Consider the following 16,043-nt stretch of genomic DNA (forward strand, 5'->3'; position numbering starts at 1 on the left):
CAACAAGAAAATCTCGGCAGGGATTGCTGCAGAAACTGCTCTTGTGGGAACAACAAGAAAATCTCGGCAGGGATTGCCTCATGCTATAAAAGATCCGAACCTTCAGCGAGGTGAACTTATTTTCAGGCATAAAGGAAGTATGTTAGCACTGTGTTGGAAGGACAAAAGAAATGTGCATATGATAAGTACAAGGCACACTGTTGAGATGGTCACTTTCACTGATCAGAGAGGAAGAGAGAAGTCAAAGCCAGCCTGTGTAGTGGACTACACTAAAAACAAGTTTGATGTTGACTTATCAGATCAGCGATTGTCATACGGCGCATTTGAACATCGAACTGTGAAGTGGTGGAGAAAGTTGGCATTCCATGTTATACTAGTGGTGATTGTAAATTCCTGCATATTATATAACAAGGTTACTGGAAAACACCTCACAACATCTCACTTCATGACATTTATCTGTGCAGATCTTGCACAAAGCAAAGATCTTGAACCCCGACCTGGTCTATCTGGACTCTCAAGGCTATCAACTGGAAATCATTTCCTGGAAAAGATTGAGACAGAAGTAGGTAAGAAACAGAAACAAAAACAGTGTGTAGTGTGTTCTCTGAGAGGAAAAAAACTGACTGGAAAAGTGTGGCGAAAAGACACAAGCTACCAGTGTAGTGAATGTAAAGTAGCATTGTGCAAAATGCCGTGCTTCAAAATTTACCACACAAAGAGCAAAATAGCATCCTAAAATAGTTACAGGAAGTTACTGTAGATAAGACATACTGTATCCATCATAATTACAATTTCTGTGTAAAATAAAAAAAAATCCTTCTAGAAAATACAGTGAATATACCTTTGACCAATTTTTCCTTTTTTCAAAAACAATGTTATAATAATAACGCTTGTCAAAAGTATGTATTAATTCAAGAGAAAGGTATTTTATATGGTTTTAAACAAGAAAGTCTAGGTCTTTCAATAAGAGTAATTTTATTGCTATAACTGAAACCTTTCATAAATTATAGTAGTTTAAAGTACGTTAAAATCAGCCAGGCTTTATGGTAGACACCCACGCGGAATGGCTCAGGACCCAAAGTGTTAAGTCAAATTATTATGACCCCACCTCCTATGCAACATCTACAATGCACAGTGCGTGATGTATGCCAGATGATCTTCACTGGTGCAGTAGGTTACTTCATTGCTGTCATACTACAAGGAATGCATTGTGCTCTCTGCTATCATGAGTGTCATGAGTAAAAGAAGCCATTTACCCAAGTCTTCAGAAAATTTTATCATTAGTTGTCAGACCCTTGTAATGACTGTACCTCAGATAGAAATGCTTCAAATTGCTGGACGTTATAAAAATTGGACTGAATGCTAGTTGGCAGTAGGTAACCTCCTCTTATAAGTTACATGTTCTGATTTCTTGTTTGTGTGATTAATTATGCTTTTTATGCAATAAATTTAAAAGAAACCATGTTCTGCAATCATTGTTAGCACAGCAGAAGGCAGTGAGGGCAGTTTTGTTGTATGGGGAATGTTTTTATGGAATTCACTGGAACCATTAAATCATCAGGTAGGCATTTTGACTGATCTGGTGATGCATTCCTTCTCAGAGATCCAGGTTATTGGTTCGCAATTATTGCTTCTCTGAAGGCAAATGAAACTGATTGGCAAGATAATGTACCTTGTTACTTTGCTATAGTTCAGTTGGCATAAATTGATCCTTGACAATTGCAGTGGGCCGTGCGTAACATCTTTGTGGGTCTGCCTCAATCAGTAATGTAAAGCGATTTTGTAAACGTGTCATTGGCAATATCTCAGTGTTGTCATAACTCTGTAGATGGCTACTGTTTTCGCCCACAGTCGTTTCTGAGCTGTAGGGGAACCTTCCTTCATTGTCTCGACTATAGATGTATTTGTAAATGGCTGGAAGAACACTGTTGTTACATCAGAAATTCTTTAGTCAAGCTCCAGGCAGTGTGACTCCATTGTGCCTGGTTGGATTTGTGTGGTTACAAAGAATTGCTGATCAGGATACTTGGAGGGAGGCTATAATAAAATTGGCTACACATAATTTAATGAACTGGGGAAAAAGTTATTGTTACCAGATTTGAATGCAGTCACAAATCCAACCAGGCACAATGGAGTCACACTGCCTGGAGCTTGACTAAAGAATTTCTGATGTAACAACAGTGTTCTTCCAGCCATTTACAAATACATCTATAGTCGAGACAATGAAGGAAGGTTCCCCTACAGCTCAGAAACGACTGTGGGCGAAAACAGTAGCCATCTACAGAGTTATGACAACACTGAGATATTGCCAATGACACGTTTACAAAATCGCTTTACATTACTGCATTTTGAACTTTGGTCTGGCCTGAATTAGCCTGTGTAAGAAAGATGTACAAAATTGCATAAAATGTCAGTAGCGACATTTAAAACTATCCTCCTCTGGAGTTTTGATTATACCTCATTTTGTTTCCCTTGTTTCAGATTGAATTAGCAGAAATTGCAGCAGCAGAGAAAGATTCGAAACTTAATAGTTTCATAAAAACTGAGAAGAATATAGTCAGCACACCAGTGACTGCATTCAAATCTGGTAACAATAACTTTTTCCCCAGTTCATTAAATTATGTGTAGCCTACTAATATTGCTGTTGATGTGCTTTTATTATACAGGGTGACTCAGGAGGAAAGGTACACATCTTTGAGAGGTGATAGTATAGTGATTCTGAAAAAAAAACTTCATATGGTCATTTGCCCTATTCCGAATGGTTTCCAAGATAGATCACATTTAATATCACTTTTGTATGTTTTTCTTGAATAACTCGAAAACAGCACCCTCCAGCAAAAACTTTTCTCAGTACAAAATTAAACTGTATTAGATTTCCAACAAAAAAAGGTCCTATTCATTTTTTTCTCTAGAACTAATGGTTTGTGTGAAGAGAGTGTGAAAATGTTGAAAAACTCGTTTGACGCATATGTGCTGTAGTTTAGGTAGTTTGTTTTTGTAGGGCAATTTGAGGTAGTTTCCCAACCTGATGGACCACAAGTGTCCCGTATGAAACTGTTTGTCTCAACTTGCTATCTCAATATGCTACGTGAAATTGGCCTACAAAAACTACATAAGCTACAGCTAATGCACGTCGTGCGAGTTTTTCAACATTCTCGCACTCTCTTTGCACATACTATTAGTTCTAGAGAAAAAAATGAATAGGACCTTTTTGTAGGAAATTTGATATAGTTTAATTTTGTACTGTGACACGTTTTTGCTGGAGGGTGCTGTTTTCGAGTTATTCAAGAAAAACGTACAAAAGTGATATTACATGTATTCTATCTCGGAAACCATTTGGAATAGGGCATACATCCATATGAAGTTCTTTGTTCAGAATCATTAATACTATGTGCCCTCAAAACATGTATCTTTCCTCCTGACTCGCCCTGTATTTGTTCAGAAATAGAAAATGTTTGTAGTTTTCTTTTGAGATTTTTATCTGAAATATATCAGATTAAAGCTTTGCAGCAATTGCTGAGTCTATTGTTCTGCTTCAGGCATTTTAATCCTACAGTATAAGAGAATAATTCTTCATAAATTGAGTTAATCGTTGTAGCTCGTAGTGTGATATGTAGCAAGTGAATTAAAATGGACTATAAAAAAGTGAAAATGTGTTACAACACTGTGTGAAGTAGAAGAAAATGACTACTGTATACTGAATAACACTAAAAATGAATTACATAAAAATAATACCGAACTAGTTCTTATGGTGAATGTCAATATTAACTGTGTAAATTACCGGCCATTGTAGGACAGACCATGGAAAAGACTTGGCTGTCAATGTACATGGGAACATCAGGGTTTATGGGTTTTGAGTCCAGGTTTTAGGTTTGTGAGTTTATTTCCTATTGTGAAACTGCCATGAAATCCATAAAAACCACCCAAAGCAGAAATCAATAATTTTTTATGCTACCAATGTGGATTTGCCAGTATTATACTCTGGTCTGACAAAGTAAATGAATGCGATGATGTGGTGGAATATTTTGCAAATGTTATCCTTACCATTGCGGGACATTCCATTCCTTGCACTTCTTCCTTACTGTGCCGTGTCCCAGTCACTTGGTGGACTGAGGCATGCTAAGACATCGTTCGCATGCAAAGATGTGCTCTCCACGTTTGTAACTGTCAAAACAGCAAATTGCATTCATTATAAACGGTTGTGTGCACAATATTGTCGCATTCTTCAGGATAGCAAAAAAGGTAGCTGGATTTCCTTTACTAGTTAGTTCTTTTAACAGTTCCACTCCCTCTTCTGTCATGTGGGCCAATCTGCAACAGCTCTCCGGGACCAAGGTCCATTCCCCAATTTTTGGCCTGACAGTAGCAGATGATGTCATAGTGGACCCTATTTCTATCTCCAACACCTCGGGTCACCATTTTGTGAAGATTTTGAGCTCCTTCCACTATCACCCTGCCTTTCTCCATTGGAAACAAGTGGAGGAGGCTCGAGTGATACCCTTTTCTTCCCAGAATAATGAGTGCTACAATGCCACCTTTACTATGAGGGAGCTAGATCACGCTCTCACTTCATCCTTATAATCCACAACAGGGCCAGATGATGTTCACATTCAGATGTTGCAACACCTTTCTCTTGTGGGCCAGCACTCCTTCGTACGTACAACCACATCGGGGCAGAGAGCGCATTTCCCAGATGCTGCTGTGAAGCCACTGTCATGCTCATACCTAAGCCTGGTAAGCACAAACACCTTCCTTCTAGCTATCACCCCATTTCTCTCACCAGCTGTGTTTGCAAGGGGATGGAACATATGATTCATGCCAGGTTAACATGGTGGCTTGACTCTCACAATTTACTAACCATTGCACAGTGTGCGCCATTCTGCAGTTGACCACCTCTTCACTTTGTCCACCTGTGTTAAGAGTGATTTTCTGTGGAAATCCCAGACTGTGGCCATGTTCTTCAGTTTGTAGAAAGCCTATGACACCTGCTGGAGGACTGGTATCCTCCGTACTTTCTGCATGTGGGGCTTCCGTGACTGCGTGCCTCGATTCCTTCGGGAATTTTTAAAAGAGTTTTCAAGGTATGTGTGGGCTCTGCCTTGTCAGACACTTCCATCCATTAAAACGATGTGCTGCAGGATTCCGTCCTGAGCGTCGTCTTCTTTGCTACGCCATTAACCCTATAAACGGCTTGTCTCCCAACGGGTGTCTCCGGCTGCTTTTTTGTTGACAATTTTGCCATATACTGCAGTTGTCCATATACCTGTCTCTTTGAGCGGCGTCCTCAGTGTTGTTTCAGTCATCTTTACTCGTAGAGCATCGATGGTGGCTTTCATTTTTACATTGACAAAAACCATTTGTATGAATTTATGGTGGTGCAATTGATCTCTTCCACTTACATCTTGGACCTGTTGCTCTTCTGTTTGTTGAAACTACGAAATTGGGGCTCATGCTCAATAGGTAACTTTCTTGGTCCTCTCACGTGTCTTACGTGGTGGCCTGATGTATGTGGTTCCTCAGTGTCCTACGTGTCCTCTGTGATACTTCCCGGGGAGCAGTTTGAACCACTCTCCTCCGTTTGTACTGGTCCTTTGTCCGTTCGAAACTTGACTGTGGGTCTTTTGTTTCTGCATCTGCACATCCGTCCCTCTTACTCCTTCTCAGTACTATTCACCACCATGGCATCCGTTCGGCCACTGGCGCCTTTTACACTAGCCCAGTAGAGAGTCTGTATGCAGAAGCTGCTGAACTACCGCTGTCCTACCGCTGTAACTTTCTCCTCAGCAGATATGCGTGCCTTCTGTCTGCCATGCATGGCCACCCATCCTATGCCTCCTTATTCGATGACTCTGATCCCCACTTTGGGGTGCATCCCTCTTCTCTGTTACCTCCTGGGGTTCACGTTCAGCTCTTGCTACGGCAACTTGACTTCACACTACCTGCAACTTTCTCTGTGGGTGTAAACCCTTCACCACCTTGGTTTCATGCAGTGGTTCGTGTTGACATTAGCCGTCATTCTCTTCCTAAGGCCACTACTCGAGCTTCGCTCTATCACTGTATGTTTCGTGACCTTCCCATGGAACTTCACGATAGTACCTTTGTGTACACTGATGGTTTTTGGACTGACCGTGGTGTTTGATGTGCCTTCGTCATTGGTACCAACATTTTTTGGTATTGGCTTCTGGAACACTACTGTTTACTGCAGAGCTTTTCGTCCTGTATCAGGCCGTGCAGTACATTTGGCGACACAGGCTGTCCAATTGCGTTATCTGCTCTGATTCTCTCAGAGCCCTTCAAAGCCTCTGTGTGCTGCACACCGTCCATCTCTTAGTGCAACAGATCCAGAAAATCTGTCACTTGCTCACTGTTGATGGAGCCACTGTGATGTTTATGTGGTTTCCCGGTCATGTCAGTTTGCCAGGAAACGAGACTGCTGACGCTCAGCCCACTTGTTCTTACATTCCCTCCGATGATCTCTTTGTTTCCATCTGACAGCCGATGACGTCACTTTGGCATCACCACTGGTCCTCCCTTCATGGGAACGAGCTCCGGGTTATTTGGGTTATTAAGCACCTCCTGGCAGCGTAGACAACCTCCTCTCTGCCCTTTCGCCATGAGGATATCATTTGAGCTAGCTTGCATATTCGGCACTGTCTTTTTAGTCATCACCAATTGTTAAATGGTGCTCCCCCACCACTTTGTACTCATTGCACTCAACCTCTGACGGCCCACCATTTCCTAATGGAATGCCCCTTTTTTAACTGCTTACATACCTGTTGTGTTTGCCTTCTGAATTATCAGTTGTTTTAGTGTACGACAAGTGGGCTGTCAATCGCATTTTACTTTTTATCTGTCTTAGCAATACGGCGAAGGACATTTAATTTTTAGTTCACGACCTCCATTTCTCTATAGACTTTTCTCTACGTCCCAGTTTTTAGCTGTCTTCTCTTCTGTAGATTTGTATTAACATGTAGTCATTTTTAACTCCTCTCTTTGTCTTCGTGTTCTATAGTTCTGTCGTGGGTGCATATGACCCTAGCTGTTTTTTTGCCCTAAAACGAAACAAAACAGTAAATGGTCACATCCAAGACTTAGAAAAATTGAGACACTGTGGGTCTGTATTACCTGGGAAGTAACTGAGATCTTATCACCGATCACAAGAAACTACTTTAAATTGGTGCTGCTGTTTTGCTGTTGACAGTCAGTTTTGAAGCAGTCCGTTTTGTAAGAACCTGTTAGCAGACATATCAATGTAAACTTTGTGAATGAGTGGCCACAAGTGAAACTATCTACAACAGACTCGTCCAGAACCTCTTGGTGAGCGTGCCATGAAATATCACAGTAAAGCATGGAGACTTAGCCTATCAAACACATGTGGCAACATATGCTGTTCCCCACTCTACCAGGCACACTGTACATGAGATAGTGTATGCATTGAATTCATTTTTCTTACCTTTTAGTGTAGTATGTGTGCCAGCTACTAGCTTGTATGATTACATGTTTCCTTAGTTATGATTTGATCTGATTTTTTATTTGTTTACCACACAGCCAAAACCTTTACAAAATTTTAAATCTCTTATGCAAACAGGATTTGGAAGAATGCATCAATTGAATAGGCGAATGAGTGGGCCTCTCTCTCTCTCTCTCTCTCTCTCTCTCTCTCTCTCTCTCTCTCTCTCTCTCTCTAAGTACTGTGGATAGTCATACATATGCAAGACATGTATTGGAAACTCAGCTTTGTGTATTGTCTCCTGATAAATCTTACCCAAAATACTTGACTCCTTAATTTTATAAATGTTTTTTTATGTATAGTGTGACTCCAAAGCTTTTTCTCCATCCCTTTCTCATTCTATTGCAACATCATCCCTGTAAAGTAAGTTAAGGCATCTTCAACTTCAAGGTTATTTGTGACAGATCCACCAATGTACGGCAATCATCCATTCCTTTTTTTATGTGAAATGGACATTCATTGTGTATTGTGTGTAACCATTTATAATGGTTTGTGCATTGTGCTTTATGGGACAGAGATAACAAACCATCCTGTTATTTGGCAAGTGTGAAAATTGCCCTAAAAATTACTCAGGCATAGGCCTACTCAGGGCTAGTTTAAGGAATTTGGTCCCCCCTGTCCGCATTTTTTAATAGAATTTAATTTAATTTTATTCACATTTTCTATGATTTTCGTGATTATACATGACTAGCTAAGTGCCAGTTGCTTTACTTACGTAAATGGTGTGGTGTGCACATTTTTTTTTCTTTTTTAACAAAATTTTGGTGTTGTTCACAAATTGTAAACTCATCTAAACTTTTCACACTGATGAAGGTCACATGAGCATGGTCTCCCCCAAATAGCTGTAGTTGGACATCTTTGTTAATCCTGCTTTATGAGCTCCTGTGGTAATATATCCATAGAAACTTTCATTCCCTAACATACATTTCTTTAGAAGTAAAATACCAATTTTCATAGATTTAGTTTTAGAAATGTTTTAAAATAACAAAATATTTTAAAAAACACTGAAACACATATTTTCAAGAACACAGAAACAATTTTTTTTTTAATTTCTAACTGAAAAGCCAAATACAGATTTCTTAGAAAGATTTATTTAAAAAAATTGGCCACAATTTTACCCCTTAGGGGTTGAATTTCAAAAAATACTGATTGATGTATTTTTATTATTTGTGACTGAGAAACCAAATACTATTTTTCGTAGTTCTAGCTTCAAAATACTCTTAATCATAACATGTTTCCGAAAAACCTTTCATCCCACATTTCACCCCTTTAGGGGTGTGATTTCAACAAATCCCTAATTAAATGATGCCTACTGTATAAAATAACACCCTCTCCTAATCTCAACTTTCTATCCTCAGAGGTTTCCTGCTCACCCTAATGTTTTTTGGTGAAATTGTATGTGTACAGTAGCACATGTCCCCAGTGAACACAGGTGAAGTTTAACTTTTATTGAAACAATACTGTTCGAGATATAGTTGCTTGTTTGATTCCTTGTGTGAATTTGTGCAGAGCTAGCATGAATTTCTGATGACTTTGAGGTGTTATGTGTGGAACAATAATTTGCCAAAAGAAATGAAATTTGGCCATCTTGTACAACTTCATGTCCTCGTAAGAAAAATAATGACATTAATTTTACGAGCCATATTTATTCAGGAAATTTCAGACAAAATCACCAGAAAGAATCAACATCCAAAAAATTTCAAAGTTTGGCTTCTTATATTTTAGGGACTGAAGGTATGATGAATGTGGAACTAACAACACAAGATTCTCAAATACAAAGTATCATTCATGTACCATTTTTCGACTCTGAATAAATGAAGTTTAAACTTGAAGATTTTGTAAAAAGGCCAAAAATGCAGGCAACGGGCTACATTGCAGCAACCCCATGCCCATGTTTCATTGCATGTGATTTCTGTTTTTTAATTCACAAGTAATATATCACTATATTGTTTTGATCCATGGTGACTTTGTCACTACCAATTCCAGAACATGAACCAGAAACCCCATTGCCATAGACGCCACATTGATCGATAACTGTGCAATACTAGGCACAGATGGCTTCCTTCATCTGGGTACCCAAGCCTGTCATTTCATTTCTTAATTTAGGATCCAAAGCCTTGTTGCGGTACCTGTCTGATTACAAGTTATTTTGTAAGTACCTTTTCTCCAATTCTCAAATCTGTAGGAGTATCTCTCATAGGTGGCAGTCAGAAAGTATTATCAGTTTTGATTTTAAAAACTTCCGAACATTGCAAAATTGTTAATATATCAAGCAGAAGAAAAACTGATGAAACAAGACCTCGTTCCCATGAGTTCCTTGAGTATCATCATTTTCTACAAAAAGAACAGCAGAAAGTGGCTCAAAAATTTTGAAAAATGTAAACCACAATGTTGAGAAGATTAAAATCAAAACTGACATTACTGTTTGCTTGCCGTCTATGGGAGATACTCCAACAGATTTGAGAACAGGAGGTAAAACTAAAACAATGGAAAATCCAGGATGGAATGTAACAGTATTATGAAAAGAGAAGTTGTTACCATATATGGGAGATGCTGATTCGCAGATAGGCACAACAAAATGACTGTCACAAATAAAACTTTCAGCCATTAAGGCCTGAGTCAACAACACACACACGTGTGAACAAATGCAACTCACACACACACGACTGCAGTCTCAGCCAACTGAAACCTCACTGCAAGTAGCTGCACCAGTGCATGATGGGAGTGGCGGCTGGGTGGGGGTAGGGAGGAAGTTGGGATGGGGAGGGGGAGGGACAGTATGGTGGGAATGGCGGACAGTGAAGTGCTGAAGTAAAGTGCTGCAGGTTACACGGAGGGCAGGGTAGAGATAGGGTGGGAAGTGGTGGCAAAGGAGAGAAGTAAAAAGACTGAGTGTGATGGTGGAATGACGACTATATAGTGCTGGAATGGGAACAGGGAAGGGCTGGATGGCTGAGGACAGTGATTAACTTCATTAGTCGCTTTGTGAGTTGCATTTGTGTGTGTGTGTGTGTGTGTGTGTGTGTGTGGGCGCGCGCGCGTGCATGGGCACTCGCGCGCGCGCGCGCGCATGGGCGCTCGCGCGCGCGCGCGCGCGCGCATGGGCGCTCGCGCGCGCGCGCGCGCGCGCATGGGCGCTCGCGCGCGCGCGCGCGCGTGCATGGGCGCGCGCGCGCGCGCGCGCGCATCTATTGTTGACAAAGGGCTTAATGACCAAAAGCTTTATTTGTGACAGTCTTTATGCTGTGCCTATTCAGAATAGGAGGTAAGGCACTTAGCAAATGCCTTTGTGAGCAGATCCGGCTTTGGAAACTAAATTATGAAGTCAAATTGCAGGCTTGGGAAAGTGAATGAAGAACCCCCTCCCATAGCTGGGAGTGATCCCTATTGCAATGAACCAGTAATGACAATGTCATGATGGGCGACTGCAATATAGTGGGATATTACTTTTCAATTTAAAAGTAAAAACCACATGCAACTAAATATGGACAACAGCCTGTTGCCATGGTGCATTCCTTCAAATTTGTCAGTCATTTTCAGGTTTTGTTACTAAATGTTGGAAAATCGAACATCATTTTGTGAATGCTTCAACACATGCTCTTTCCGAATGTGTTTTGCTTGAAGTCAATTATGGAAAATAGATTTTTCTATTTTTTATGAAAAAAATCAAGGTTGAACCAATTTTGTAGAAATTTTCGGGGCAGTTTGTGAATGATGTTTTTACTGAGAAACGTTACATTACTAAGTTGTTTTGTCCAACGTTTCCTATTTATCATGGCTTTAATCAACAAGCCATCAGAAGGCAAAGTTAAAACTTCATTCGCGTTGCGATTTTTCTGGCTAGCTTGCTTCAATTTATGTAGCATTGTCAGCTTATGTTTAAAATTAAATCTAGTGTGGAGGTGTGTGTGTGTGTGTGTGTGTGTGTGTGTGTGTGTGTGTGTGTGTGTGTGTGTCCCTTTTTTCAACTTCTCACAAAACTTGTCTTTTTCTGATAATTCGTAGGTTATTGAAAAATAGTAGGTAAATGAAATTTTGCATTCCACATCCTTCTGCTTCTGACCGATCATGTATTAAGTTTAATGTCGAGCATATGTTTAAGCTATGAGATATAAGAATCTGTAGCAACTTCTGTGGTTTTTTTTCATGTTGCAGTTTTCATGCCCAACTTTGATTCAAATTGCCTCACATTGTTAGCCCATGTTGGATAATCAAATAAACTTTTTGCCGTTTAAAATCGTAGTCTTTGTAATGAGTCCTGTAGTAAAATCTTCAAATTTGCCCTTCATTTGTTCAGTACTGGAAAGAGGTACATTAATGAAACTTTATTTTGAGAACATTCTATTGTAGTGTTACTACATGCCAAGTTGTTTTTTTTTTTTTTAATAGTGATTTTGTCCAAAATTTTCTGACTGAATAGTATTGTAATATTATTTTTATTATTGCTGTGAAGAGAAAACATAGAGTTGTACAAGACGTCCACCAGAAATTCATGCTAACTCTGCGCAAAGTCACGTATTTAGTCGAACAAGTGACTATTTCTCAACCAGTATTGCTTTGACAAATGTTAAACTTTACCAGTGTTTATTGGGGACATGCGTGAATCTTCACACAAAATTTCAATAAAAGTGTTGATGGCAGAGTACGAAGACCTAAGTGAGTTGACCCGTACATAATATCTCTGTTCCCCAGCCCCCATCTTGGATGTAGATAGGATGGTGCTGCTGCCCCAGCTAGATTGCCAGTTGGGTTTACTGCATTAAAGGCGTGCATTTATGCATTAAAATATGCACTAAAACAAGGCAAATAAGAACCACAAATATATGGATATATGAATGAACCTGTACCTAAAACCAACACAAAGTAGGGCTGGAAGAAACAGGAATTTAACTATTTATTAGACATTACCGTAATACTAAACAAATTCTGTATTGATTTAGTTGTGTCTGTTTTAGTAAATTACTAAATATTTTTTCCAGTTGTTTCATAAAGCATGTTCTTGCATCTGTCTAAACAGTTTTCACATTTGGAAAAGTCCCCTCTGTGCCACATTATGTTATGAAGTAGTTGTTGCATTCTTGAAAAATAAGTCCTTAATCATAATGTGTGATACAGAGCTTTACTTCAACTCCAAAATTTAACAGCAAGCATGTATATGGCGATTCAGTAATATATTTAAAAAAAGTATGTACAATCTTCTATAGAAATAAAAATATAAATGTTTGTTGGTACAAAATCGTATCTCTCTGGCAGTTCCTCACTGATTGCTTTGAAATGATGTCACAACATTGTGTTCACACATGCACGTTTTTATACATGTCTTTTGTAATATATGCAATACATAAACATGTATTTAATATATGAAAGGGAAATGTTATCACCAAAAATCTTGAAAATTTCTTGACCGATTTACTGTACGTTTTTATACAGTACTCTAATGAACATTTGGTCGGGCATAGGCTATATATTTATATACAGTCTCTCTCTCTCTCTCTCTCTCTCTCTCTCTCTCTCTCTCTCTCTCTGTGTGTGTGTGTGTGTGTGTGTGTGTGTGTGTGTGTGTGTGTGTGGGTAGAAAGTGGAAAGGGAGAGGTGAACAGACAGGAGCGAAGGAGAAGATGGAGAGAGGGGGGAGGAGGTAATGGACAGAGGGAGGGGGAAGTGATGAACAGAGAGAGGGGGGTAAGGAGGAGAAGGTAGTCAGAGAAGAGGGAGAAGCAGATCTGGATGTGTATCCAATTCCTATACATATTAGAATGTGTGCTTTCTCTTTTCTTTCTTTTCCATTTAACCAGACTGAGCCATAGTAGTGGGTGGGTTGGAACAGCTTGATATTTCATATAAATTGGGGGAACTAATATTACTAAAGATATTGAAATGGCAGTAATGACTGAGCATTTAATTTTAATTTTCATTTTTTGAGAAGCAAAAGGTGGCTGGTTCAGCACTAGGTTTCATGATTAAGTTATTTTTGTACAACCTAGACAAGCAGCTGGTGAGAGCTGTCATAGAAATAAACTTCATTTATATTCATTCTTAAATTTTGTTTTCATGATCCTTAATTGCTATTTAACACACATTAGTAAAAGTTCAAAATAGTTCCGAGTGAACCCCAGCTGACCAGGCAGTAATATCTTTTACATGCACTGTTATAATCATGCAAGAGTAGGCATTAATTTAATAGATTCTTTGTAATGATAACTAAAATGAGGAAAGTCTATCACATTGTACAAACATAATTTTAAATAGTTACTCACTTACTTTCCACCATCATACCTTTTTGAGCTGTGAAGAACTTCACCAACTTCGCCGTGTCAAGCAAATGCACAGTTGCCTTTCCACTGATATTGTGTCAAGACCTCATAGCCACTCGTTGCTTATTGAAGATTTTAGATAGTTTTTATGATCTTTTAATGATCTTTACATTTTGCAAAGGCTGCAGACACTGACATGCACAAAGATATTCTTAACATAATCGTAACACTTGGTAAAACATCTCAGAAGTTCTTTTTGAAGATGTACTGAAGTACTCCTAAACATGTGTTGGCAGTTTGTGGAAGCATAGCATACCACAGTTCTATTTCGTTGCCAAGATCCTGCAAATTTTTGTCTCCTGACAGCATATTAGGATGTCCCAGAACACCTGCGAAATTTCTGCATCGTCTGTTGAGATTGTATTTCTTTGTTGCCACGTTCTTCATGTCACAAATAACACTGAACATGGCTACTACATCATAGGTGAAGTTTACCCTCAATCAGTTCTCTTCCCTTGGAATGTGTTCACTCTTACTTTTGCAACAAACTGCCTTTTAATAGTTGCTCATCTGGATTCTGTTAAATTGGCATCATTTCCTATAGCTGCAACCAGTTCCTCTGCTGAATGAGATTTTCACTCTGCAGCGGAGTGTGCGCTGATATGACACTTCCTGGCAGATTAAAACTGTGTGCCCGACCGAGACTCGAACTCGGGACCTTTGTCTTTCGCGGGCAAGTGCTCTACCATCTGAGCTACCGAAGCACGACTCACGCCCGGTACTCACAGCTTTACTTCTGCCAGTACCTTCCAAACTTTACAGGAGCTCTCCTGCAAACCTTGCAGAACTAGCACTCCTGAAAGAAAGGATATTGCAGAGACATGGCTTAGCTCAGATGGTAGAGCAGTTGCCCGTGAATGGCATAGGTCCCGAGTTCGAGTCTCGGTTGGGCACACAGTTTTAATCTGCCAGGAAGTTTCATATCAGCGCACACTCCGCTGCAGAGTGAAAATCTCATTCTGGAAACATCCCCCAGGCTGTGGCTAAGCCATGTCTCTGCAATATCCTTTCTTTCAGGAGTGCTAGTTCTGCAAGGTTCGCAGGAGAGCTCCTGTAAAGTTTGGAAGGTAGGAGACGAGGTACTGGCAGAAGTAAAGCTGTGAGTACCGGTCGTGAGTCGTGCTTCGGTAGCTCAGATGGTAGAGCACTTGCCCGCGAAAGGCAAAGGTCCCGAGTTCAAGTCTCGGTCGGGCACACAGTTTTAATCTGCCAGGAAGTTTCAGTTCCTCTGCTTCTTTCTTTGCCATTTCAATACCATTGGTTCTATAATCTCCAGTAACACTAAGTGATGATTTTATTAATTTTGCTGTCATGTCTAATTGCATACCTTCTTGCTGTACTGCTTTATTGACTCTGTTGGCACGGCAAAGGACAGAATGCCATATCACAGTACACAAAGAAAAAATGAATTTTGTGATCTCTTTAAAGAGACTACACGTTTCACTGACATACACTGAATCATTTTTGCAAGTGTTCTTTAACTCTGCTAAAGCAAATATTACATTATTAAGCTCCAATCTCAAACCTGAACACTGTCAATCATAGCCCCCATGTTTTATCACACAGTGGCTTCAGAGTTGAGTTTACATGGTTCTTGAGTGTTTCTCGCACTTCATATACGTAGAAAATGATGTGAACAATTGCTAACTATGTCAAAAACATGTAGCACAATTACAGATGATTTAACTGCATCACTAACGACAGAGTTCAAACTATAAGCACAGCAAAGGATGTCATAAGCTCTTGGGTTTTCTTCAATGATAAGAGCTTCAGTACCATTCTTCTTATCCTTCATGTTGCTTCTGTTGTCATAAGATTGTCCTTGACAGTGTGCAAGTGGTACATCAAGATTACGTAGTAAGTGAAACAACAATTCTGTAAGACCTTTTTTAGTTGTGTCACTTCAAAAACAAAAAGATATTCCATTATGACTGGTTTGGAAAACACATCTACCACTCTTAAAATCATGCTTAAATCTGGTGTAGAGTCCAGTATTATTGAATAATATTTATTTTTGAATATGGTTTCTTCATGGTTGGTACAATCTCATCAGAAAGTACAGTAATGATTTCATTTTGTATTCCCTTACTTAAGTAAGTAACCTATCTTCCAAGTTTGCCACATGATTAATATGATCATTTAATATGAGACTGAACTTGCCCATAAATTTTACTTGCCCTGAAAAGTTTCTATTACCTGGATTCCCCAACATTTTATGC

The 16,043-nt window shown here is 39.5% G+C and overlaps 1 protein-coding gene across 2 annotated transcripts in view; it reads left to right on the forward strand.

Annotated features, from left to right (window-relative positions):
* The window catches only part of LOC124613226 (nitric oxide synthase-interacting protein homolog), a 69,841-nt gene that overhangs the window by 33,530 nt on the left and 20,268 nt on the right, over window positions 1-16,043 (forward strand). For both annotated transcript variants that reach the window (XR_006979627.1, XM_047141900.1), the window contains exon 4: window positions 2,482-2,587. Coding sequence is in view for 1 of the 2 variants with exons in the window: in XM_047141900.1 (XP_046997856.1) it covers window positions 2,482-2,587 (106 nt within the window). In the remaining variant the exon portion in view is untranslated. The remainder of the gene's footprint in view (window positions 1-2,481; window positions 2,588-16,043) is intronic.

This window comes from Schistocerca americana, chromosome 4 (genome assembly GCF_021461395.2).
Source record: "Schistocerca americana isolate TAMUIC-IGC-003095 chromosome 4, iqSchAmer2.1, whole genome shotgun sequence".
NCBI classification, from domain to species: domain Eukaryota; kingdom Metazoa; phylum Arthropoda; class Insecta; order Orthoptera; family Acrididae; genus Schistocerca; species Schistocerca americana.